Source organism: Dendrobates tinctorius, unplaced genomic scaffold, assembly GCF_039654945.1.
Source record: "Dendrobates tinctorius isolate UK_male_01 unplaced genomic scaffold, ASM3965494v1 ptg000149l, whole genome shotgun sequence".
NCBI classification, from domain to species: Eukaryota; Metazoa; Chordata; class Amphibia; order Anura; family Dendrobatidae; genus Dendrobates; species Dendrobates tinctorius.
Genome location: NW_027361816.1, coordinates 1,806,713 through 1,834,167, shown reverse-complemented (window position 1 = coordinate 1,834,167; position 27,455 = coordinate 1,806,713). Strand labels below are relative to the sequence as shown.

The 27,455-nt window shown below is 40.3% G+C and overlaps 1 protein-coding gene across 4 annotated transcripts in view; it reads left to right on the top strand.

Annotated features, from left to right (window-relative positions):
* SH3PXD2A (SH3 and PX domains 2A) overlaps positions 1-27,455 on the top strand; it is a 378,257-nt gene that overhangs the window by 77,716 nt on the left and 273,086 nt on the right. For all 4 annotated transcript variants that reach the window (XM_073546581.1, XM_073546582.1, XM_073546580.1 and 1 more), the window contains exon 2: positions 11,080-11,160. In XM_073546581.1, the coding sequence (XP_073402682.1) occupies positions 11,080-11,160 (81 nt within the window). The remainder of the gene's footprint in view (positions 1-11,079; positions 11,161-27,455) is intronic.

The window sequence follows — 27,455 nt, the reverse complement described above, 5'->3', positions numbered from 1 at the left end:
ATTTCTCCTGTTACCCTTGGTAAAATAAAAAAAAATTGAATCTGAAGTATTTTTTTTGTGAAAAAAGTTAATTGTTCATTTTTTTTTAAAAAATATTCAAAAAATTCCTGTGACGCACCTGAAGGGTTAATAAACTTCTTGAATGTGGTTTTGAGCACCTTAAGGGGTGCAGTTTTTAGAATGGTGTCACTTTTGGGTATTTTCTATCATATAGACCCCTCAAAGTGGCTTCAAATGTGATGTGGTCCGTAAAAATAAAATGGTGTTGCAAAAATGAGAAATCGCTGGTCAATTTTTAACCCTTATAACTTCCTAACAAAAAAAAATTTGGTTCCAAAATTGTGCTGATGTAAAGAAAACATGTGGGAAATGTTACTTATTAAGTTTTTTGTGTGCCGTATCTCTGTGATTTAAGGGCATAAAAATTTAAAGTTGGAAAATTGCGAAATTTTAAAAATTTTCGCCAAATTTCCATTTTTTTCACAAATAAACGCAAGTTATTTAAATGAAATTTTACCACTAACATGAAGTACAATATGTCACGAGAAAACAATGTCAGAATCACCGGGATCCATGGAAGCGTTCCAGAGTTATTACCTCATAAAGGGACAGTGGTCAGAATTGTAAAAATTGGCCCGGTCATGAACGTGCAAACCACCCTTGGGGGTTAAAGGTTTAAGAAATGAAAGCCGAGCTCTGATTGGTTGCTATGGACAACAAGCAGTCTTCCAGTTAGACAGTTTTGATCAATGAGGCCCAGAGTGTTTTTGTTGTCCATAGCAACAGTGCAGTTTTTTTATTTTTAACAAGAGTAGAGCTATACTGATTGGTTGCTATGGGTAGTAATGACAGTTTTTTATTATAGATGGTTTCATAAATCTCTTTATATATTGTATTAATAATACCTAAAGCCCAACAATTGTCATATTAAATCGGTGTAGTTGGACCAATGTCAAACTTGTCAAGTCATATTGTGTCTGTAGTGTGTAGAGCCAAATGTAATTAAAAGAGACCTCCTGTTTAATAGGTTAGCAGCGATTTTCCTGATAGAACTATGAAACACCTTGGGCAGAATATTGTATATTCCTTATTTCTATGGTGATCAACTTCTTAGCAAAGTCTGGACATTCCCTTTGGCATGTCATACTGATGGATCTAGCAGAACTAATGTAGATGAGAATCGCACAAGGGTTTCTTTTGCTTTGAGGGACAATTTTTCTGGTTTTCTACTTTACGAACACTTGCTAGAAAATTCAAAATTGACTCCTTCATACCCACAACCCACAACCCAGCTTTCTTGCTACTTATGCCAGATAAACAATGGGATCCAATAGAATTTTTGCTTGAAAAATCACTACTGGTTCCTTCATTATTGAATGTAGTTTTTTAAAAAAAAAGAACATCCAGAAAATGACAGTACAAAAAAAGACACAAAAATGCTCAAAAAACTTTGAAAAAGCGTTCAGAAAACAACAAATGCTTAAAAAGATGCTGCAGCAAAAAAATGCTGTCAGTTCCTAAAGTGTCTTCCTCTTAAAAAGCTTGGCAGGTTTGCTTTCCTGAAAAAAAATATTGTGTGCACATACTCTAATTAAAAATTCTCTCCATAGTCGAGAACGGAGGGATTTCTAAATACACAGTTTGCAGCTCGTTGCTTAGGTTGCCAGCCACCACTGCAGTCTGTCAGACGAGAATAACCCTTTAAAGGGAACTTGTCAACCGGGCTGTATAGGTGGTTATTCCTTAATGAAAATTATACAGGTTTTTTAGAGTTCTGATGTTACAATCATGAGAAGTCTAGTTTAGAAGACATATGAGAAGCACTGAGGCCGTGTCAGTATACTTGGACTGTTTCTTCCAAGTGCTCTGACACACCCCTAGTGCTTTTCCATCATGATTTGCGCATGGCTTGTTCTGCCTTCATACACGTTGACACGGTGTGCACTCTAGCATACAGCACAAACCACCATCTATCTTCCAAAATAAGCAGACCGTTCTCTGTAGTCTAACTTGTTTATTGGTGAAGAGTATAGAACATGCGGTAAAACTATAAAGAATACAAACGACATGCGTAAGTATTGGGCAGATGATCACAGCTAACACAATTACAGGAAGTATACAGTGTGATGCAAACTTTACATGGAATACACAGTTGTCTAATTACATCTACTGAGCACTGGCTGCCATACAGTTAATAACATCTCTGTACAACACTGCATTGCAAGAAAAGATATTAATCTTACCAGACATGCTTTACCAGGATAATGAACTCAAGTAGGGGAGTTACTGGAGGACAAATAAACACGTGCGTCCCATGAAATATACAGAAGAAAAATGGCATCTTCCTCATCCCAGATTACACTGCTTCAATTCCACAATGCAACACTCTGTTAAAGACACAGGCTGTAAATGCTATTAAAGACACAGCTACAAATTTAGCCACCACTAGATGGTGCTATAACTAAACCAGCGCATAATACAAACATATTTGCCCTATTCAGAGGGCAGAACTTGGCTTCTCTGGTAGATTTCTCATGATAGGCAAATTGGATCTCTGCAAAAAAAATTATTATTGTTATTGGGGAACGAACATCTATACAGCCATATCACTACTTCTATATCTAAAAATGTGCTCACTATTTAAACCTTTTCCTACATAGCTCAGCATGTTGCAATCAAATTTTTAAGTTGATAACATTCTCAATTTTACCTGGACAGTCCCACAAACTGGACTAGAAAATGGGTTGGGCTTATCAAAATCATGCCCCACTTTTCAATATTGTGAGCATTCCTGTAGATCTTGGTGTGGGCCTTTAAAAATTCCGATTTCTGTTTGGTACATGTTCGGAAGTATGGAGTTGTCTTTGTGCTCCACCAGTGGCACCATGTGTGAATGTAGTCTAACGTTCTATCGCAAACTGTGACACTAAGGAGAGGTCATTCTGAGAGCAGAACATTAACACTGGTTCATAATTAAGTGTCCGAGCAGTTAAGATGCTGAATTCCTCTTCCTTCCTTAGAGCTGCAGGTGCCGGTGAGAAGGAAACAAGCCCGATGTTTATTTACACACGTGGATAATGGAAGTTCCGAATTCTCATGGCCTATTTTCTTAGCACTGAGCAGCTGATGTAATGCTTATTGTTTCTTGTATTTCAGCCTTGTCATCTATGTAATATCCTCATCTATGTGTAAATATATGTACAGTCATACAAAGATGTATACAGTATATTGATGTAGGGCAGATCTGGTCAAAATGCAGCCTGTTGGCCAGATCTGGCCTTTTGGCTGCTCCTGCCCTGGAGCACATACCAGAACAGTGAAAGGGCTGAAAACTGCAGCCCACGGGCTGCACCATGGTCTGGTGTCCAGATTTCACCAGTATCTGCATCCTCAGGATGCAAATACTAGTGAAAATAAAGGTGGAGGAGAGGAGGGAGCCGGCAACTCCTTCTTCCACCATTTAGACTGGGAGTCTGAGACAGACAGCAGATCTGAATATGCACTACATCATGTCTGCTGTGCTGTGGGAGGATCATCACAATGTGTTTTGGGGGCTGTGAGGACCATCATGCTGTCTGTGGTGTCTATCATACTATCTATGAGTAGCTATGTGGGCTATAATACTGTGTGAGGATCTGTGAGGACCATCATAATGTGTGGGGGGCTGTGAGAACCATCATAACGTGTGGAGGGCTGTGAGAACCATCATATTATGGGGCTGTGAGGACCATCATACCTTGTGTGGGGGGGGGGGGGCTGTGAGGAACATCATACTGTGTGGGGACACTATATGGTCCATCATACTGTCTGTGGGAGGAAACATACTCGATAAGGAGCTGTAGGGCTATCGTACTGAGTGGGGCCATCATAATGTGTTTGGGACTGTAGGGGTATCATACTGTGTGTGTGGTACGGCTGTGGAGACTTCACACTGTTTCCTGGTCAATATGGACATAATACTGTGTGTTGGGCTGTTTGGGCATCATGCTGTGATGAGCAGTTGAGGTACAATGACTGTGTAACAGGAGCATATGATTTATAAACTTTATAAAAAGCAGTAAATTATATGGTTTTGATTTGGTGCTAGAGGAATGCATACAAGTTACACTAAGCCCTATTGTCACACGTACTAGCAGTAGCAGTGAGTCAGCAGACTTAATTCTGCTCAATATTATGTGATACAATTAATATTAATTTAAAATAATTATAATGAATATCTTAATATTAATATTAAGCAGAATTAATTTCAGCCTATTGCTTCTGCTCTCCAGTCCAGTGGAGGGCCTCCACAACCGTCACAGTATCTCATGTGGTCCCTAGGAAAATGTAACTGCCCACCCCTGATGTAGGGGCACTTTTTTTTAATCAGTTCTTTGTGTATGATTGGTGAAGAACCTCTTATCATATGTCACACTGATGGTGTGAGGAAAGAGACTACTGTACTGCATCGCTCAACACCTTCACAGCAGATTATTTTAGGTACACATACATGCCGCCTTTGATGAGGTTCAACAAGTGGACGGAGCAGGAAACAGTTGTGCCGAGTCTCGTCATGCTTTATTAAAGCAATAGGCAGCAGTCATACACACACGAAACCAATATATGTCCTATTATATGCATTACTAATAAAGGCCAACAGATAATTCTAGCTTGCAATTAATTTTCAGATATTTGGTGGGTACAATGAAAGAATCTACGGTTCAGATGACATTTCTAAGCGCCTATTATTAGCGGAGCTTTGGAAGGTCTCCTGTGTCCGATCCAAGACTGAGATCCTTGTGATTACACAAAGACACAAACCTGTCATATCGGGCTTTTTATAACACAGGGATTCAAATATCAGTTCTAGTCCCGTAACACTTGACTGGTTACTATTGAGTAACCGTTGTTTGAATTTTTATTTCGTAAAACAGTAGACACGGTAATAAGCAATAACAACTTGTTCCTTAGTGAAGAAAGTACTGAGGGCACTACTGAGGAAGCCACGCTCTGTGGCGATACACGTGGGGCTCATTCCTCCACAAACCATGCTGTGACTGGGTGAGATTTACTAACCTCTTGTTCCTTGTTGCTAAACATCATTCACTTATAGAAAAAAAAGTGGCAAAATGATCGTGCATGAAGGTTTGTACCTTTTTTTGCCGCCAGAGAACTGTCACGATAGCTTAATAAATCCCGTTGATTGTGCTTGATATTACACACCTTGTGCACCTGCTCCCCTCTTGATCCACATTTGGCAGCTATACTAAGCATGTGTACTAAAAATAATTCTTTTAATTAAGTTGATAACCTCTTAAACTGGAGAGGCAATTAAAGGCTATTATACGTTTTACAGCTGTTATGAAGCCAAGATAAATCCTTTGGAAATTGTGCTTGTAAGCCCCCGCGATTGCTGTGTTTTCCATAAAACACCTATGGATTCTGTGAGGTTTCCTTTCCATGGAGATGTCGTTAACTGATCCAAAGCTGTTTGAGAACTTAACGGGCTGAAAGTTATACTTTTTTAATCCTGCTTGGCCGGGATTCTGACCCTTGGAAGAGGTGCCTGCAGTGAGTTTTTGGCAGAGTAACTTTTTAATGATGGTAACAGTTTTGGAAACTGTCGTTTATTGGTTGCTAGATACTTCGGTCAGATGTCTAGTCATTGATTTGATGTTCGTGGAATGTTTTACAAGTATATCTCCATTGTAACCTGAAATGTTCACGTTGACGTATGTCATCAAGTCATCAGCAAATTTTAGAGCTTGAAGACCATATTACTTTAAAAAGCCCATTAACATTTTGTTAGTGAACCAAACCAATTTAGACAGGATCGGCACACTATCGAATATTTATGAGATTCTTACAACTGTCCTCCAATAATTCCTACTGGAAGACATTTTGGTATGTATGTTTATGGTGGAATCAGGTGAAAATGGCTCTCTGCTGAGAAAGCAGCCTCAACTAAAGACCCTCATCTATAAACCAGGGCAATGTTTGGTAATATAGTTCATCTCTATGGAGCACCTGTTATGGTCTACTTTATTTAAATTTTATTTGGGACCAGTGAATATACATTTTGTTTCAATTTGGACCCAGTAAATCAAATTGTCAGTAGCTAATTGGAAGCTTTATAGCACCCCAACTATCCACCTAATGATTAGTGGAGGTCTGAATTATGGGAACCCTACCAAGCACAAGAATAAAGGAAATGCAATGGTGATGTGGCACTGCATTCTCGTCTGTTTTTCTTTGCACTTTGGCTGTGCTGAGCACTTAATTTGAATGGGGAGGGGGCCCTGCAGTTCTCTGCACTGCCTCGTGGTCTGTTGTGTGCCGATAAAAACCACGGAATAAGGTCAAATTCACGAGTCAGTGATTTTTCACATCCACAAACAGGCCGACCAAAATTCCTCGAGGTGCTTGATTCATTTTTCATCAGTTTCTTCCCCTCCATCTGTGTCTCACTCATTTTTCTCAAATGCAAAAAACTGATGTAGGTTTTCCTAGCAGCCAGTCAGTCTAAAACAGACAGCACCTTATGCAACATGAATGGCAAACGTGTGCTGTACATTTTTTTTGAGGTCCCAATTCACTAGAATGAACAAATTTGACTTTGAGAATTGGACCCAAGTAGGAAATTTTGTTTTGTCTGCAGAGCAGATCATCGGTTCTCCAAGAAATAATAATGTCGTAATGTCATGTGAATATTTTTTTAGTGTATAATGTGTCAATGCGATGCTAGTGAAAACCATTGACAGCACCCATATGACAAACACATGGGAATGGAGCCTTAGAAGCGGCACCATATCGGCACTGCACCCATTTTATTCTCTAGTACAACCTATGGAACCCCCACCGATTATAAAGAAGATACGCCATCACTTTATAAGATATTAATTCAATTAATTTTATAATTAATTAGATCATTTTTTCTCTCATTGATTCATATTCTAGAAGGCCAGCGCTCCAAATATCCCTAATGTCACTGAGTAGCTGTGCAAATGAGGCCAAATTGTCCTGTAGCGGAAGACACAGGGGACGCTAAGGGTATGTGCACACATAGTTTCTTGTCTCTGCGGGTTTTGTAGTGAAAACCGCAGGTAAATCCGCAGGACAAAGACCTGCGGTTTATCTGCGTTTTTTCTGCTTTTTATCTGCGGTTTTGCCCTGCGGTTTTGCACCTTATAATGGATGAGGTGTAAAACTGCAGCGTTTCTGCACCAAACAATTTCCATAGGAAATAAAGGTACTGTACAACACAGCAGAATCTGCTGCGTTTCTGCAGAGCCAAAAACGCTGCGGAAACGCAGCAGAAACCGCAAAGTGTGCACATACCCTTAGACAAAACTTGTTGTGACAGCAGGAAGTATCTTTTACATAGTGACTGTCTTGTTGAGCTGGTTGTGTCATGTTTCGTGGTGTTATTAATTGATTTATGTGTATTTCTGGGAGTTACTTTTTTGCTTTTCTTTTTATATATCGACATCTGTCATTGTACAGCAGCAGACGTTGTTTGAGATGAACATGAAATGCCTACCAATCGTATGCATGGTACCAGCCTGTCATATGTTCCAACAGCTGCAGATAAAGCTGCCTATGTGCTCCTAATATTGGGATGTGACCATGAATACTGGATATATTGTTACAGTTTCCTCTCGTGTCTTTGTAGTCTACATTCGATAACATATATTTGTGGTCAGAGATGGATCCCAGCCGTTGATAGATGGTGAATCCCTGTTGAGATCAAGAATTTTGGAAGGAAAAAAAAATGGGCAACAAATGCACCCCATGTGTAGAAGTGTAATTATTCCACGCAGTTCATCATCCCTCTGACAGCATTACCTTCTCCTGCTTCCCAAAGCATTTTGGACAAATATAGCTTGTAGTAGGTTTACACATAGAAGGGAACGCTGGGCCGAAAAAGTTGCACATTTCGGGTAGAAATTTTCTAAACAAAATTAGCTTTTTTAATTTCTTTTTTTGTTTGTTTTGTTTAGTAGATTCAAAGTTTACTATATTTTCCATGAGAAATTGGTGTAAATTCTAATGCAAAATCTATACTGGCCCTTTTCTAGCACACAGATTGGCAAATATGTAACAAACTTATTAAGAGCATATTACTCCTGTCCTCTCTTCATAGAAATACCAATCTTAACATAATGTCACCTGGAATGATTTTTGCTAAAACAAAAACTTATAAAAAAAAATGCAACCTGTTAAAATTTTAGAGACCCAATCATCATAGCTAGAGTTGGAAAACTTCGAACATTTTAAAGGGAATCTGTCAGCTCATTTTTGGGCTATGAGCTGCGGCCACCGCCATCAGGGGCTTATCTAGAGCATTCTGTAATGATGTACATAAGCCCCCGATGTAACCTGAAAGATAAGAAAAACGAGTTAGATTAAACTCAACGGGGGGTGTGGTCCGGTGCGGTGGGTGTCGCGGTCCGGTCCAGCGCCTCCCATCTTCTAGCGATGACGTCCCCCTTCTTACTTCTGCTGCGGCTCCTGTGCAGGCGTACTTACTCTGCCCTGTTGAGGGCAGAGTAAAGTACTGCAGTGCGCAGGCGCTGGACCTCTCTGACCTTTCCCGGAGCCTGCGCACTGCAGTACTATGCTCTACCCTGAATAGGGCAGAGAAAGTATGCCTGCGCAGGAGCTGCGGCAGAAGTAAGAAGGAGAACGTCATCGCTAGCAGATGGGAGGCGCCGGACCGGACCCCCGGGTGAGTATAATCGAACGTGTTTTTCTTATCTTTCAGGTTACATCGGTGGCTTATCTACAGCATTACAGAATGCTGTAGATAAGCCCCTGATGGCGGTGGCCACATCTCATAGCCCAAAAATGAGGTGACAGATTCCCTTTAATTACTCTGAAACGTTTACAGTAAAATTAAATAGTATGTTAATGGTCTTGAATATAAATTATTTTATTTGTCCATATTGTTTATTTGGAATTTATGCAAACTCATGTCTCTCCATGGTAATAGACCGCAAATAAATCTTTTGTAGTCAGATCCTACAGTTGTATCAAACTTTTTCCCTTTGTTTCCATTTCTACTATATGTAGGTTAATGAGAGGTGGGTGAATATAGGAATATTTAGTCTTTGATTAACTTCAGAGACTGATAGATCCTCATATGTGCTGTAAACATAAATTGAATTTTAACCGTAGGATCAATATGCATACATCTTTAGGGTAAAAGTTTTCTGCATTCTTCTTCCCTGTTAAAATAACGAGATTGAATTTTTCCATCCTCTATAGGGAAAGGTGAGTATACAGTCATATGTTAAAGTTTGGGCACCCCTATTAATGTTAACCTTTTTTCTTTATAACAATTTTGTTTTTTGCAACAGCTATTTCAGTTTCATATATCTAATAACTGATGGACTCAGTTATATTTCTGGATTCAAATGAGGTTTATTGTACTAACAGAAAATGTGCAATCTGCATTTAAACAAAATTTGACCGGTGCAAAAGTATGGGCACCTCAACATAAAAGTGACATTAATATTTCGTAGATCCTCCTTTTGCAAAAATAACAGCCTCTAGTCGCTTCCTGTAGCTATTAATGAGTTCCTGGATCCTGGATGAAGGTATTTGTGACCATTCCTGTTTACAAAACAATTCCAGTTCAGTTAAGTTTGATGGTCGCCGAGCATGCACAGCCCGCTTCAAATCATCCACAGATGATCAATGATATTCAAGTCTGGGGACTGGGATGGCCATTCCAGAACATTGTAATTGTTCCTCTACATGAATGCCTGAGTAGATTTGGAGCGGTGTTTTGGATCATTGTCTTGCTGAAATATCCATCCCCTGCGTAACTTCAACTTCGTCACTGATTCTTGTACATTATTGTCAAGAATCTGCTGATACTGAGTTGAATCCATGCGACCCTCAACTTTAACAAGATTCCCGGTGCCGGCATTGGCCACACAGCCCCAAAGCATGATGGAACCTCCACCAAATTTTACTGTGGGTAGCATGTGTTTTTCTTGGAATGCTGTGTTTTTTAGCATCCATGCATAATGCCTTTTTGTATGACCAAACAACTCAATCTTTGTTTCATCAGTCCACAGGACCTTCTTCCAAAATGTAACTGGCTTGTCCAAATGTGCTTTTGCATACCTCAGGCGACTCTGTTTGTGGCGTGCTTGCAGAAACTGCTTCTTTCGCATCACTCTCCCATACAGCTTCTCCTTGTGCAAAGTGCGCTGTATTGTTGACCGATGCACAGTGACACCATCTGCAGCAAGATGATGCTGCAGGTCTTTGGAGGTCTGTGGATTGTCCTTGACTGTTCTCACCATTCTTCTTCTCTGCCTTTCTGATATTTTTCTTGGCCTGCCACTTCTGGGCTTAACAAGAACTGTACCTGTGTTCTTCCATTTCCTTACTATGTTCCTCACAGTGGAAACGGACAGGTTAAATCTCTGAGACAACTTTTTGTATCCTTCTCCTGAAAAGCTATGTTGAATAATCTTTGTTTTCAGATCATTTGAGAGTTGTTTTGAGGAGCCCATGATGCCACTCTTCATAGGAGAATCAAATAGGAGAACTACTTGCAAGTGGCCGCCTTAAATACCTTTTCTCATGATTTGATACACCTGGCTATGAAGTTCAAAGCTCAATGAGGTTACAAAACCAATTTAGTGCTTCAGGAAGTCAGTAAAAAGTAGTTAGGAGTGTTCAAATCAAGAAAATGATAAGGGTGCCCATACTTTTGCATCGGTCAAATTTTGTTTAAATGCAGATTGCACATTTTCTGTTAGTACAATAAACCTCATTTGAATCCAGAAATATAACTGAGTCTATTAGTTATTAGATATATGAAACTGAAATAGCTGTTGCAAAAACCAAAATTGTTATAAAGAAAAAAGGTTAACATTAATAGGGGTGCCCAAACTTTAACATATGACTGTATGTGTATTCCCAGCGTGTCACCAATGTTTCACTATTTCTACATTTCATACAATTTGCCTTTTTTTCCCAGTTGTCTGGTCTCTAGTTGTTCCTCACAGGTTACTATTGTATGTTACTCCGGTGTCTTGAAAATATGTGATAAAGTTTTCCATTTCTCCTGTCTTTCTACAGGTGTATATCATAAAGGTAACCTGGTCGGATTCCATGCAACATGTCATCTACCGAAGATACAGCAAGTTCTTTGATCTTCAGGTATATTTGTTGGCAACAGTATTTACCGTACTTGAAGTCTGCTCCATTATGTCCTCTTACAGGGGTTGTCCGGTCTTAAAATGCAAGAGTGCAGTCACTCTATGTGCCTGAAGACTTGTGAATCCTCACATCGCACACACTTCAGGCTCTCTCATTGCAAGTGTATTGAGCACAGCCAGACAAGTCTGGTCAGAATGTGATCTGTAGTTGGCAAATTGCTCCTGGCAGTGGTACCGGAGAATCCTCACAGTGGGCAGTGTGCACAATGTGAGGATTCACAAATCTGCAGTAACATAGGTTGACTCCAGACTTGTAGCTGAAGACCGGCGAGGACAACCCCTTTATGGTGGCTGTACACCTTTGAATGAGTGTGCATATATTCTTATGTGAGAGGCAGAATAGGCTGCACCTGACACCTGTGATGGCTCATCTCCATTGAAAACGAAGGGTCAGGATCTTTGAAACACAAAATACCTGATCTTTTTTTCTGCACACATTTTGAGTAATTATTTAAGAGAGGGTTGGTTGGTTTTGCAAAAAAAATGCAACCCTTCAATCGGTGTGTTATCTGTAATTTTACTTAGAAACCAGGGGTTTATCCTCAACTTGGTCACTGTGGTAAAGCTTTGCATAGGCCATTTAAAGGGAACCTGTCACCAGGTTTTCCCAATATAGAGTAGAGCCAGCACCTTTAAGCCCTTTTTTTTTTTACAGAATTTTAGTACAATTTTAGAACAACTGGCTACGTCGATGGTGCCGTCAGCAACGATTTGGATTTCTGGATCACGGAGTGAACTACTTATACGATGGACTACTTGCTAGAGATGGGGTGCACCTTACGAAGACTGGAAAGCATGTATTTGGAAGTCGCCTTGCTACACTTGTAAGGAGAGCTTTAAACTAGAACAACATGGGAAGGGAAGCAAAAGACCAGAAAAAGCCATACACCTGACAAATGCTATTGAGAACTCTGCTATTAGAAGTGGAAAGGAAGAACAAAGACGAAAGAATCTAATTAATAAAAATATTGGAGAAAGAGAAACCAATCACAAACTAAAATGTTTCTATACTAATGCACAAAGCATGGGCAACAAACAAGGAGAATTGGAACTACTAACACAGGAACAGAAATATGATGTAATTGGAATCACTGAAACTTGGTGGGACAATACACATGATTGGAATACAAGACTAGAAGGATACAACTTATTTGCAAGAAACAGACTTGATAAACGAGGAGGGGGTGTCGCATTGTATGTTCGAAACGCGTATATCTGCACAGAGATTGAAGCTTCAGAGACTGGGAGTTCTGTGGAAACTGTTTGGGTAAGAATACAAGGACAGAACAATGGAAAGGACACCATTGTAGGCATTTACTACAGGCCGCCTGTGCAAGCCGAATATATAGATGAACTCTTTATGCATCAGATGGCCAAGTTCTCCAAAAAATATGACATAGTTGTCATGGGAGATTTCAACTATCCAGACATTTGTTGGGAATCTCTCTCAGGCAAAACTAACAGGTCAAGGAAATTCTTATCCTCTCTTGCTGACAACTTTATCTTCCAAAAGGTAAGGGAGAAAACAAGGGGAACTGCTACCTTGGATCTAATCCTTATAAACAGGGAGGAAATGGTTGAGGAGGTAAAAGTGGCTGGGACCCTAGGAGGTAGCGACCATGCTATTTTAGAATTTTGGATTACTAGAGGTGGAAGACCTGTGAAGACTCAGACGTCAAGGTTAGATTTCAGAAAGGCAGATTTTAAGGGATTCAGAAAGAGAATTGGAGGGATCCAATGGATGGATATCCTTAAAGACAAAAATGTCCAGGAAGGATGGGAAATCTTGAAAAATGAAATTCTCAAAGCACAGTTGTTAACAATTCCGAAAAGAGGGAAGAATAGGAAGCATTTAAGGAAACCAGGATGGATGAACACAGAACTTAAGCACATGCTAAAAAGGAAGAAAAAAATGTTTATAAAATGGAAAGAGGGAGGCATATCTAAAGAAGAATATAATGCTGTCTGCAGAACCTGCAGGGCACAAATCAGATTAGCTAAAGCTGAAAATGAGCTGAGGCTTGCAAGAGATGTCAAAAGCAATAATAAAGGATTTTGGGGATATGTCAAAAGTAAAAGAAAAGTCAAAGATGCTATAGGATTTTTACAGGATGAAAATGATGAAATGGTAAGACAGGATGCTGAGAAGGCTGAACTTTTAAATTCCTATTTTGCATCTGTTTTCTCTCAAAGGAAATGCAACATCAACTGTTATTCACTGTCCTATTAAGGGAATAGAAGAATCCAGGATATCTATAAACAGAAAGATAGTGAGGAAACACTTAGCTAACCTAAATGAATTCAAGTCTCCAGGTCCAGATGAATTACACCCCAGAGTACTGAAGGAGATAGCAGAAGAAATTTTTGAACCCCTCTCCATAATCTTTGAAAATTCTTGGAGAACAGGAGAAGTGCCAGAAGACTGGAGAAGAGCAAATGTTGTTCCTATCTTCAAAAAGGGGAAGAAGGTGGACCCAGGCAACTATAGGCCGGTGAGTCTGACTTCTATACCAGGAAAGATCTTTGAACAAATTATTAAACAACATGTATGTCAATACCTGGATAAGAATGAAGTGATTAAACAGAGTCAGCATGGGTTTCTAACTAATAAGTCATGTCAGACTAACTTAATTTCCTTCTATGACGGTATCACTGATTGGGTGGATCAAGGAAATGCTGTAGATATAGTATATCTTGACTTCAGCAAAGCATTTGACAAAGTCTCTCATACAATCCTTATTGAAAAAATGACTAAGTATGGAATGGACAAGGCAACTGTTAGGTGGATTCATAACTGGCTTAGTGATCGGACCCAAAGAGTGGTCGTAAATGGCTGCACATCCAGTTGGAAGAATGTCTCAAGTGGGGTACCACAGGGCTCTGTCCTGGGCCCTGTATTGTTCAACATCTTTATCAATGATTTAGATGAAGGAATTGAGGGTAAACTGATTAAATTTGCTGATGACACAAAGCTAGGAGGGATAGCTAATACTAGAGAAGAGAGAGAGAGGATTCAAAAAGATTTAAATAAACTGGAGAAGTGGGCAGCAACTAACAGAATGGTTTTTAACGGGGAGAAATGCAAAGTACTACATCTGGGCAATAAAAATGAAAAAAGCATATATAGAATGGGAGGAATAGGGCTAAGTGACAGCACATGTGAAAAAGACTTGGGTATACTAATAGATCACAGACTGAATATGAGTCAACAGTGTGATGCAGCAGCAAAAAAGGCAAATGCAATTCTAGGATGTATTAACAGAAGCATACAGTCTAGATCACGTGAAGTCATTATTTCCCTCTACTCCTCTTTGGTCAGACCTCATCTGGAATATTGTGTCCAGTTTTGGGCACCACATTTTAAAAAAGACATCAACAAACTGGAGCAAGTTCAGAAAAGAGCGACCAGAATGGTGACCGGTCTGCAAACCCTGTCTTATGAGGAAAGGTTGCAGGATTTGGGAATGTTTAGTTTGCAAAAGAGAAGACTGAGAGGAGACTTAATAGCTGTCTACAAATATCTAAAGGGCTGTCACATTGTAGAAGGATCAACTTTATTCTCATTTGCACAAGGAAAGACTAGAAGCAATGGGATGAAACTGAATGGGAAGAGACAAAGATTAGATATTAGAAAAAACTTTTTGACAGAGTGATCAATGAGTGGAACAGGCTGCCACGAGAAGTGGTGAGTTCTCCTTCAATGGAAGTCTTCAAACAGAGGCTGGACAGACATCTGACTGGGATGATTTAGCGAATCCTGCTTTGAGCAGCGGGTTGGACCAGATGGCCCAGGAGGTCCCTTCCAACTCTACGATTCTATGATTCTATGATTCTATGATTCTAGTATGCTGTATGTATGTCCCTAATTCCCTATGCAAAGTACAAAAAAGACGCACATCCCTGGTCTTGAACCAGCGCCTCCTCTCTTCCTTTAGTCGCCATTCTCCTTCATGTGGATGACACGTCCTATGTCATCTACACAATGTCCCCATCGTGCTCCCGTGCAGGCATTCTTCTGTCTGCCGAGGACAGAGCAAAGCACTGTAGTGCGCATGCGCCGGTTTTACCTACGAGTTATTGACACTCTTTGGCCTTTCCCTTCTCATGAGAATTACAGTACTTTGCTCTGCTCTCGGCAGGGCAGAGAGAAGTGTGTCTATGCAGGGTGTCACTGTGTGGATGACGTAGGGCCAATGGCCCAAAATCCGCCAGTCTAAAGCCATCTTTAGAGACAGGGGTTAGCTTTGCATACATTTACATACATTTCTTCTGTGCTAGGGGCAGGTGACATATTATCATACAGTCTGGATTATATAGTGTTGGACTGATGTAAATACTTAGGTCCCAAAAAATGAGAAAGGTATTCAAGGCGTGATACCTTTATTGGCTAACCAGAGAAATTATATTTGCAAGCTTTCAGGGCTCAGAAGGCCCCTTCATCAGGCTAGATTGCAATACCTTTCTAATTTTTGGGGGACCTAAGTATTTACATCGATTTTTCTGGCTAACACGGTACCACAATATTATTTTGTATTGTACATCGTATAGTTTTGGGAGTAAAAGAATTTCAATGTAATATGTATTTTAAAAATGGAATGTCTGTACTGCAGCCCTTCAGTCTGTGTCTTTTAAAGTATATGGACCAAGTGATTAAAAAAAACTGTATCCGGTAAGTGGCTCAAATTACTACTCTCACTTAATTAGCTAAATAGTTCAGTACCCTTGGAACTGATTTTGGGGAAGCCTGATTTGCAGTGAAATAGGATGATGAGAGTTGTAATCTGGCTGCGCCAAGACACTTTTAAACGAAGTGCATGACCCCTCCGACCAATGAAAGGGTTAAAGAATAATGGGCAAATAATCGCATTTTAGACATAGCCATTTCCTTTGTAAATACCTAGAGAAGCCTATCTTTATATTAGCATGGCTGAGGATTGTGTGGGCTTTTGTGAACACATTTAATACCCTGGATCCATTTTTTTCTAGAACATGTTCGCCCAGTCTCCTGGTCTTTCCTGGTAGATTTGAAAAAGTTCTCATCAGGCCAGGCCTGTCAATGGGGTTAGTGTTACTGGCAGGAAACGTTGTCTCAGGATTGGAGAATAAGTCTTGAAAGCTTCTATTGATAAGTGAATGGGTGCCTAGCGTCAATGGAAGGCACCCACTGCTTTAATGTTTTGCCCTATAGCATGTGGAGTAAAGTTAATTGAGCGTTTTGAGCTTAACCCTTTTTGTACCTTGCAGTAGACTTTGCCAAGTCCCTATTATGTGACTGAGTTGCTGCATATCGCTCTCATAAGACGATTCCAGGGCGTTTTAGTAGGAAATAGGAATGACACTTTAGAATCTGATTGATTTGTTGCAGGTGACGCTACAGAAAGAGTAAGACTATCAAGTCTTCCTCGAGACGCTCTCTTCTCGATAACCTTGCAATTTTAACAGGCTGGATAAATGAACTAAGTGCTTGTTATAAAAAGTCGGATAAAATGATCATTTATGCTACACAAAAGATCTTCATTCTCATCAGCACATTGTTCTGTGCAAACAGGACTCGTGCTGCCGAGAAAAATGGCAGCCTGTGCCCACTGAGCGATCTATTACAGATGGTTCAGTGCGATCTGTGTATGTAAACAGGTCATTAATCGACTGCCGATCAGCAAATTTCTGATCGCCTGTTGCTTAGTGTCTACGGTGGGACTGTGTAAATGAAACTTAATAAAATGAATAAAAAGGAGGAGGAATAATAATTTTTGGGCCCAAAATTCTTCCATATTATGGCATAGTTCAAGAAACACACATCTGCTCACCTAATCTCTAATATTGTTACAATCCTACATCCCTCCGCTGCTTTCTGCTGCAATGACAGCCAGCATGGCCTGATGATTTCATTACTGATGTCATATTTCAAGAAAAGTAGTTTCCTATGCGTTTCAGACTAAAAAAAAAAGTCCTTAAGTATGGATATAATCTTTTATTCATGATTAAGGACTTTTTTTAGTCTGAAACACGTAGAAAACGACATCATTCTTGGATTGATGGTGAGTGCCAATGTTAACTGTATGGAATAAACATTTTTTTTAAATATTTTAATCAATCATTGGCTGTAAAATCTTTTGGTTGTTATGCAGTCTTTTTCCACAAGGGGCAGGAGTGTCATTTCCGTTCTGAGAATTATTGAAAGCCCCAAGTAAAGTGAGTTGGACTGCACCTGTTTGCATTTTTAAAGGGACACTCCATTCTGGGACAGAAAAAGTGACTACGTTTTTCATGTGCTGTCATCATAATTGGTGCCCTCCGTTTTGCCTCCATCTTCATCTTCTACTCAGATTTGCATTTTGTTCCTGCTGCTTTCAAGATGACCGCTGCAGTTGCGTGGAGGAATGCAGTGGTAGTAAGAATAAACCATTTCTCCCATGTCTTTCTGGTGTTGCAGTGGCCATCTATGAAGAAAGAGCAGTGGATCACCAGACTGAGCCGATCAGCCAGCAGATGGCAAACAAAGGGCACCAAGAAGGGTGACCATACATGAGAAACATTTAGTGTGGTGTAAGATTGCTTTACCGCTTTTGTGGCTGCTGAGACCTAACCTGAATTATTGGGCTAGTCATGTCCATGTCATTACCTGCACTATTCTCAACCATAAAACAGGCCACATTGGTGCATGATGCTTCTTATGCCACATAGGCCCCACATTAGTGTGGAATGGCGCTCTTGTGCCCTTACACATTACCAATAGGCAGTTTGCCGTCTGTTCTTCGCATGGAAGGCACGATGACCAAACTTACTTCCTACTGAACCCGGATGACTTTCTACATTCTAGTTAGATTTCTAACACCATTCAAATACATGGAAAAGCCCCCAACTTCTCTACTGCAATTCTGCAGCGTGTGAACCTACCCATAATATAATGAGCAGGAAGAGAGCGGTCCGCAGAATATCCAGTTGACTTCCTTTAAGAACGCCGGCATACATGGGAAAGTTGAGGCTTGTTTAACAAGACATTAGATACTTAGATTTACGGTAACTAAACATTTCATCATCGCAGACATGTTGTAATTGGAATTTTTGAAATTGTAATTTGCAAACTTTAACAGTCCTGCTTAAACTTGCACGTTTGGTGCCTGTTAATTATTGGTGAGGGTTTTTGTAGTTGTATTCTCAAGAATGTAGAATATGCTTCTCCAGGTCATACTTGGCATTTGTAGATCAAGACTTGAGCCAACTGTTATCATTGCCCAATAAACTCAACAAGGTAGGCCTGTTTCTGTTAGTAGGGACAGGGGGGAAAAAGTTAATGTGCACCTCTCTGGGGTACAGTAATATCATCATCACCCTCCCTGCATCCCTTGTTTTTACAGACATTAGCTGCTTCAATATGTGTAAGATTTAGATGCAAAAAACAGATGTAAAATTGTAAAAAAAAAAAAAAAATTAGATGTAAAAATTGGGACAAAAAAAAAATATATACTTAGTTTATTAAGGAATTGCAGTATGGAGTACAGACTACAGTACATCAAATGAAGGAGACAATCAGATACACAGAGCATTGCTGGATTGGATCAAGAGTATACAAGTGTGTCATGTGCAAAATATTGTCCTTTTATACTATGAGTATGTATTAACTAAAGTTAACTCATTAGGTGCCAAATATTTGATAGTATCTCCGCAACAGAGATGCAAAATAAATAAAACTAACAAAAGTTTTAATTCCTCTCTGCGACCACTATTACATCATGTGTTCACCTTAAGATGAAAAATTTGGTGAAAGGTGCTCTTAAAAAAGGGACTGTCATCACAGGAGGACTGTTCAAACTAGGTACCGCCGCTCAGTGCTTCATGGCGGAACCAGTCATTTGCACCCACCTACTTGTTTTCGATCAATGTCCACTCCTTCTCCTTTGATTGACACCTCTGGTTTCATAAGGCCAGATAAGGGTGCAGATAGATGGAAACCAAGCAAGTGGGAAGGTGTATATAAATGATTGGCCCTGCGGTGAAGCATCAAGCAGCGGGACTTGGTTTGAGCAGTCATTCTGTGCTGACAGTCCCTTAAAGCAGATCTAAAAGTCAATAAATCCAGCAATAAAACAAGAACTATAACTGTTTCCACCATGTGTCTTGTTCCGCCAAGGAAACCTAAAATCTGAGCCTTTTTTATTATAGAAAGTTTAGCTGTTAAAAGATGTTTTTCTCCCCCAGAATGCATAGTAAACTAACTGTACAGTGATATTGAGGATTTGACTTCTATAAAAATCCTACCAGCATTGTACATTTTAGTTGTTCTGCGTTTGAGAAAGCTACTTTTAATGCAAATAAAATGGCTTTGGTTCACTCTTGTCATGGCCAATTGCTCAGTGCACCGTTACACCTCTGCAATTAGTATTTTGGGGACCTCTCCTGCTTTTGATTTCCCATGCTTGCTTGCCCAGAGTGAGCACTGCCTGAACTTCTCCTACAACATGTCTATGAGTGTGGTGCATGTTCATTCTTTGGCTCCTTTCTGAAGCCGCTCACTTGCTATACTTGCTATACTGCCGGGTTGTATCAGTGTGGAGAGCGGCGGACGCAGAGAGGAGCCAGGGAAGAGAAAACTTCTGTACACAATGTGCCCGTGTTGGCACTAGCAGACATGCCTATATTACAGTTCATCTGGTTTAATATGCATTTTGAAGGTGACCGCTTCCGTTAAGAATTAATAAGGCCAGGGTGAAGTTGAATAGGGCGGTGTTGAGTTTTGTATCCAGGAATGGGGTTATCAGTGTGAGGCATTTTGAATTGGAATCTTGGGTTAGTAATTTTTGGAGGGAGGATGGGGTTCATTTAAACGAAATAGGGATTGATTTGTGGGCACTCGTGATACAAGAAGGGGTTGAGAGAGCATTGGCGGTGTTGGAGCACTCACGAGCCTGAGGGGGTCAGGGCTGTTCGTGGTTGGCGGAGGTGGGGTTCTTGGATGCTGATTTATCGGGGAAAGAATTGTAATATTCCGGACAGTTAAAAATTGTGTGGGGTTGATCTGGCATTTTGGTTACAGGCTCTGGATGGGGTTTTACCCCAGGAGCTTTGGTGGTTAGTCTTCCCGGAACTGGTTGTATGGTGCCCTCGAGCTGGTGATGTACGGCTGAGGGTAAAGGGGTGGTTGAAGTTCGTTGTGTTTTTTGCCAGTATTAACCCCTTTCTGACATCAGACGTACTATCCCGTCCATGAGTCCCGGGCCAATATGCACATGGACGGGATAGTACGTCTAGCACGATCAGCTGCGCTCACGGGGGGAGCGCCGCTGATCGCGGCCGGGTGTCAGCTGATTATCACAGCTGACACCCGGCACTTGCTGATGTTAACCCCTTGCACACCGCGATCAAACACGATTGCGGTGTATCGGGGGTTAAAGGGAGGCATCGGCAGGGAGGGGGCTCCCTCCGTGCTTCCCTGAACCCCCACAGCAGCGCAATGTGCAGCGCTGCTGCGAGGGGCTCCTTCCCTGCAGGTCCCCGGATCCAAGATGGCGACGGGGACCTTCGGGGGCCTGCAGGGAGCTGGCTTCCTCAGTGCCTGCAAAGCGCAGGCATGAGGAAGTCTGATTCTATGCCTGTGACAGATCGCTGATCTGTCACAGTGATCTGTGATGTGACAGATCAGCGATCTGTCACATGACAGCTATGTCCCCCCTGGGACAATGTAGTAAAGTTAAAAAAAAAGTGTAAAAATAATTTAAAAAAAAAATCGCTAAATAAATTAAGAAAAAAAAAATTCCCTAATAAATTCATTTTTTGGAAATAAGAAAAAAAAAAAAAAAAATGTGCACATATTTGGTATTGCCATGTCCGTAACGACCCGCCCTATGAAACTGTCCCATTAGTTAACCCCTTTAGCGAACCCCTTAAAAAATAAAAATAAAAAACGAAGCAAAACATAATGATTTATTATCATACCGCCGAACAAAAAGTGCAATAACGCGTGATCAAAAAGGCGCATATAAATATCCATGTTACCGCTGAAAATGTCATCTTGTCCCGCAAAAAGCGAGCTGCCATACAGCGTCATCAGTGAAAAAATAAAAAAGTAATAGCTCGCCGAATGCGATGCAAAAATAATTATTTTTTATATAAAATTGTTTTCATTGCATAAAAGCGCCAAAACATAAAGGCATAAATGAGATATTGCTGTAATCGTACTGACCCGAAGAATAAAACCGCCTTATCAATTTTACTGCACGCAGAATGGTGTAAACGCACCCCCCAAAAGAAATTGTTGAAATGCTGGTTTTTGTTCATTCTGCGTCCCAAAAATCAGAATAAAAAGCGATCAAAAAATGTCATGCTCCCAAAAATGGTAACAATAAAAACGTCAACTCGTCCCGCAAAAAATAAGACCTCACATGACTCTGTGGGTCAAAATATGGAAAAATTATAGGTCTCAAAATGTGGTGATGCAAAAACTATTTTTACAATAAAAAGCGTCTTTTAGCGTGCGACAGCTGCCAAAAATAAAAACCCGCCATAAATAGTAAATCAAACCCCCCGTTATCACCCCCTTAGTTAGGAAAAAATAATAAAATGTAAAAAAAATGTATTTATTTCCATTTTCCCATCAGGGCTAGGGTTAGGGCTAGGGTTAGGGCTAGGGCTAGCGTTAGGGCTGAGATTAGGATTAGGGGTGTGTTGGGGTTAGGGTTGGAGTTAGAATTGGGGTGTTTCCACTGTTTGGGCACATCAGGTGCTCTCCAAATGCAACATGGCGTCTGATCTCAATTCCAGCCAATTCTGCGTTGAAAAAGTCAAATGGTGCTCCTTCCCTTCCAACCTCTGCCATGCGCCCAAACAGTGGTTTACCCCCACATATGGGGTATCAGCCTACTCAGGACAAATTAAAAAACAACTTTTGGGGTCCAACTTCTCCTGTTATCCTTAGGAAAATAAAAAATTGGGGGCAAAAATATCATTTTTTGTGGAAAAAAATATGATTCTTTTATTTTCACGCCAGGACGTTATAAACTTCTGTGAAGCACTTGGGGGTTCAAAGTGCTCACTACACATCTAGATAAGTTCCGTGGGGGGGGTCTAGTTTCCAAAATGGGGTCACTTGTGGGGAGTTTCAACAGTTTAGGCACATCAGAGGCTCTCCAAACGTGACATGACACCCGCAAACCATTCCATCAAAGTCTGCATTCCAAAACGTCACTCCTTCCCTTCCGAGCCCCGACGTGTGCCCATACAGTAGTTTTCTCCCACATTTGGGGTATCAGGGTACTCAGGACAAATTGGACAACAACTTTTGGGGTCCAATTTCTCCTGTTACCCTTGGGAAAATAAAAAAATTGGGGACTAAAAGATCATGTTTGTGGAAAAAATATGATTTTTTTTATTTTCATGCCTGGGCGTTATAAGCTTCTATGAAGCACTGGGGGGTTCAAAGTGCTCACCACACATCTAGATAAGTTCCTTAGGGGGTCTAGTTGTTTCCAAAATGGTGTCATTTGTGGGGAGGTTTCCACTGTTTAGGCACATCAGGGGCTTTCCAAACGCGGCATGGCGTCCAATCCCAATTCCAGCCAAAAAAGTCAAATGGCGCTGCTTCCCTTCCGAGCTCTGCCATGTGCCCAAATAGTGGTTTACCCCCACATATGGGGTATCAGCATACTCAGAACAAATTGCACAATAACTTTTGGGTCCTGTTACCCTTGGAAAAATAAAAATTGAGGGTGAAAAGATAATTTTTGTGGAAAAAATGTGATTTTTTTTTCAATTGAACGGCTGTACGTTATAAACTTCTGTGAAGCCCTTTTGAGTTCAAAGTTCTCACCACATATCTAGATAAGTTCCTTGGGGGGTCTAGTTTCCAAAATGGGGTCACTTGTGGGGGGTTTCCACTGTTTAGGTACATCAGGGGCTCTCCAAACGTGACATGGCGTCTGATGTGAATTCCAGCCAATTTTGCATTGAAAAAGCCAAACAGCACTCCTTCCCTTCTTAGCTCTGCCATGCGCCGAAACAGTGGTTCCCCCCCACATATCAGGTATCAGCGTACTCAGGACAAATTGCACAATAACTTTTGCAGTCTAATTTCTCCTGTTACCCTTGGTAAAATGAAAAAAATTGGACCTGAATTAATTTTTTTGGTGAAAAAAGTTAAATGTTCATTTTTTTTTAAACATTCAAAAAAATTCCTGTGAAGCACCTGAAGGGTTAATAAACTTCTTGAGTGTGGTTTTGAGCACCTTGAGGGGTGCAGTTTTTAGAATGGTGTCACTTTTGGGGATTTTCTATCATATAGACCCCTCAAAGTGACTTCAAATGTGATGTGGTCCGTAAAAATAAAATGGTGTTGCAAAAATGAGACATCGCTGGTTAACTTTTAACCCTTATAACTTCCTAACAAAAAAATGTTGGTTCGAAAATTGTGCTGATGTAAAGTAAACATGTGGGAAATGTTACTTATTAAGTTTTTTGTGTGCTATATCTCTGTGATTTAAGGGCATAAAAATTCAAAGTTGGAAAATTGCTAAATTTTCAAAATTTTTGCCAAATTTCCATTTTTTTCCACAAATAAACACAAGTTATTTGAATGAAATTTTACCACTAACATGAAGTACAATATGTCACAAGAAAACAATGTAGAATCACCAGGATCCATGGAAGCGTTTTAGAGTTATTACCTCATAAAGGTACAGTGGTCAAAATTGTAAAAATTGGCCCGGTCATGAACGTGCAAACCACCCTTGGGGGGTAAAGGGGTTAATCCATATCTTTTGGCTCCAAGAATCCTCCCCTCATGTTTTGAATACAGATTATATATTAATATTTATTGTTATAAATGTTATATGTTATTGTTTTGTAAATAAACTGGCCGCTGTGGCAAAAATTATTCAAAGAATATGACGAGTAGTGTTTTATTTTAAAAAGGGTGGCATTTTTCCATACGGGATGGTGGCGGAAGGGAGTTTGCAGGAAAGAAACCCTTATTGGCCGTACGCGGTCAAGAGTTGTTCAGTAGTGGACAGCCTCCTTTAACGGTATGTGCATTACAGCTGCAGAAGTTGTGTATATGGTGTGATCAAAGCTTACATTTCATGCTTTGCAAGAAAATCCAAACTATTCAAAGTAACTTAAATGGAACCTGTCACCAGGTTTTGCCGATATGAGAAACGGCCATCATCTTTAAGGGCTGATATACAGCATTCTTTAATGTTGTATATCTGCCCCCCAATCCGACCTGCAAGAGAAGAAAAACAACTTTTATTATACTCACCTGCGGGGTGGGGCGAGGCGGTCCGGTCCGAGAGGTGTCACTCTTCTTGATGTGGCGCCTCCCATCTTCTTACAATCGCCGCCCTGCTGCTTACTTCATGTGGACGACGCATCGCTGCATCATCCACACAGTCTCCTTGGCACCGCGCTTCTGTGCAGGCGTACTTCTCTACCTGCACAGAAGCGTCATCCACACGAAGCAAGCAGGAGGGCGGCGATCATAAGAAGATGAGAGGCGTCGGACCAAGAAGAGCAACACCCCTCGGACCGGACCGCCCCGCAGGTGAGTATAATAAAAGTCATTTTTCAGTTCTTCCAGATCGGATTGTAAGCTTATATACAGCATTATAGAATGCTGTATATCAGCCCTGAAAGGTGATGTCCGCCTCTTATATCGGCCAAAACTGCTGACAGGTTCTCTTTAACAAGTAAAATCAATCCTGTAGATGGAGTGACAGGTTGCACGTGTGCAACGACACTCCATTCAACCCATCCTAGCTGCAGACTGGTGGCCAGAGATGAGCCATAACTGGAAGTCCCAGTGGTGGGACCCACACCCATCTAACAGTTGTCTCCTATTTAGTGGAGGGGTCCTAACTTGTTTAGGCTGGAATACCCCATTAATGGCTACTATTGAAAGCATGGCTACTGTATTTAATACATGCAGAAAGCACTTTTTTTCAGAGGATTGCCCTAACGTGCCATAAAAGCCTTAAAAATCCATAAACATAAGTTAGAACTGTTCCGCTTCAGACCCTTGTGTGCTTTGCCTTTTTCTTAGCTTTCTCTATAATAAAAAGCTTTATAAAAAGGGTCAGCAGCATGTCTTTAATTGCTCAGACAGTATGATGCTATGTCCCGTATTCTGAACCGCAAAATCCTGTGGATCTGCACAGGATATTATGACTCAAGTAGAGTAACTGATCCCAGGTGTGGGACGTTCTGATTCATTCATGTGTCTTCTACCATTACGGAAACCCATTTTGGTGCTTCACGAGAGGATAGTGATGACGTTCCTTTTAAAGTTTGTCAGCATCACATCCTTTTTCAGCTAAATTCATGTCTCACATAGTTCTTTTCTGCATAGTGTCACTCTCTCTTCTGGGAAATTTGCATCCCTTTGGCAGAAGAACTGGCAAAATTTGTACTGGGCTGTCATATTTCAAATTAATGCCAGAGGTGTTTTCTATTTTTTTTTGCACCTTTTTCTCTTGTGACTAATTAAAGGCAATGATTTATTAATTTTAGATCCTGATCTTTTCCATCATCGGGGTTTGAAAGTGTCCATTTAGGGATAATTGTGTGGTTGTTCTGATATACACGAAGAGGAAATTTCACAGACTCACACAAGGAAATTGGTTCAAAAGTTTAAAGGGAACCTGTCAAAATAACGAGATCCTTTACATTAGCGGGGCATTTCAGAGAAATTAGAAAGCCCATAGTACAAGACCCATGTGAACCTACTGATTTGACTGCTTGCTGTGGAATAGTTTGTTGCATCTGCCTTTCTTTATTCATTTTATTTGCTTTTACGGCACTATTAATTCCACATCGCTTTACAGACATTATCATCACTGTCCCCATCGAGGCTCACAATCTAAATCATTATGTCTTTGGAATGTGGAAGGAATCTGGAGAACCCGGAGGAAACGTCACTTTTCTTAGGGTCCTCTGCAAGTATTCACACAATATACTTCACTGGAACCCAAACTGCTTGAACTGGCCAAAAACATCTTCCTCAAAATTTTCTTAATGGGGAGAGGTGGAAAAAAAACACTACTTGACCCCTATAGCAGCAGCAGATCTCAAGTGGTAATAAAAATGGCCAGGTATATTTAACCCATTCAACATCAAATAAAATATTAAGGCTAGATCTTAGATCCTGGTATCATATTAAAGCCATGATACTAATAAATACAGTTGCACTATGTAATGCTATAACATGTAAACATGAAATGTGTGAAATTTGAATTGCATTACTGTTCAAGAAAGTAGTAAAAAACGACGATACTTAGAGCATAATTTGGCCAATTCCTATGTGCCCAGAGTAGGTAAGATCCTGCTGTAATTAAAACCGCCACCGGCTGAGGGGTGGATAACTCTGTGACAGAGCCTATGCACACAAATATCAAAAGACTGACCATCACTTCCCACCGCAATACTAGTGTGAGCAAAAAATGACCCAAAAAAATTATTCAGGATAAAAAAACTCGAAAATCAATAGCCAAAAATCAAGACAAAATCAAGATCAAAAACATGATATATAAAGTGCAATGCTTCACTGCCCCTCATAAATGGCTGACTGAATGGTAACTAAGACCCATAAGTGAACCGCTAAATCAAGGAGTACAATACTACTTACAAAATGACAATAGTAGCTAGCAGGTTGGCGAAACGCTGTCCCTGCCGCCCCAACGCACGTTTCGTCAAGACTTCCTCAGGAAGTCTTTGATTTTTTCTTTTGTCTGGGCCCTCTTATATTAGTGGCTTCTGATTAGCACTTGCACCTTATGAACATATAATTTTCTGTTGCTATTAGCACATTATATTTTTGGTATTTTTTTGCTGCAGTAATATTCATGGAGTTATTTTTTATTATTTTTTTAGCGGCTGTAATATGGTGATAACATGTCCCTGGTTATTTGGTACTTTGTAGTTCTGATGGTATTTATTGGTGCTGTATATTATTTATTATTATAAGGATTATACTCTTGGTGGTGATATTTCCACATACCTTTGTCTGTTGTCGTTTGACTAGTGTGAATATGTGCATATTAAGAGTAGCCATTTACATACATAACTAACAAATGAAATTGCGCTTTGTAGCGCTATAGTATGCAAACGTGAAATATATGAAATTTGAATTGTATTACTGCTCTAGAAATTAGGAAAAAAGAGGATCACCTTGTCGTTGGCTGCTGGGCATGCATGAATTGGCCAAATTATGTGCTAGTTGTTTTTTCCTATTTTTTAGAGCAGTAATTCTAT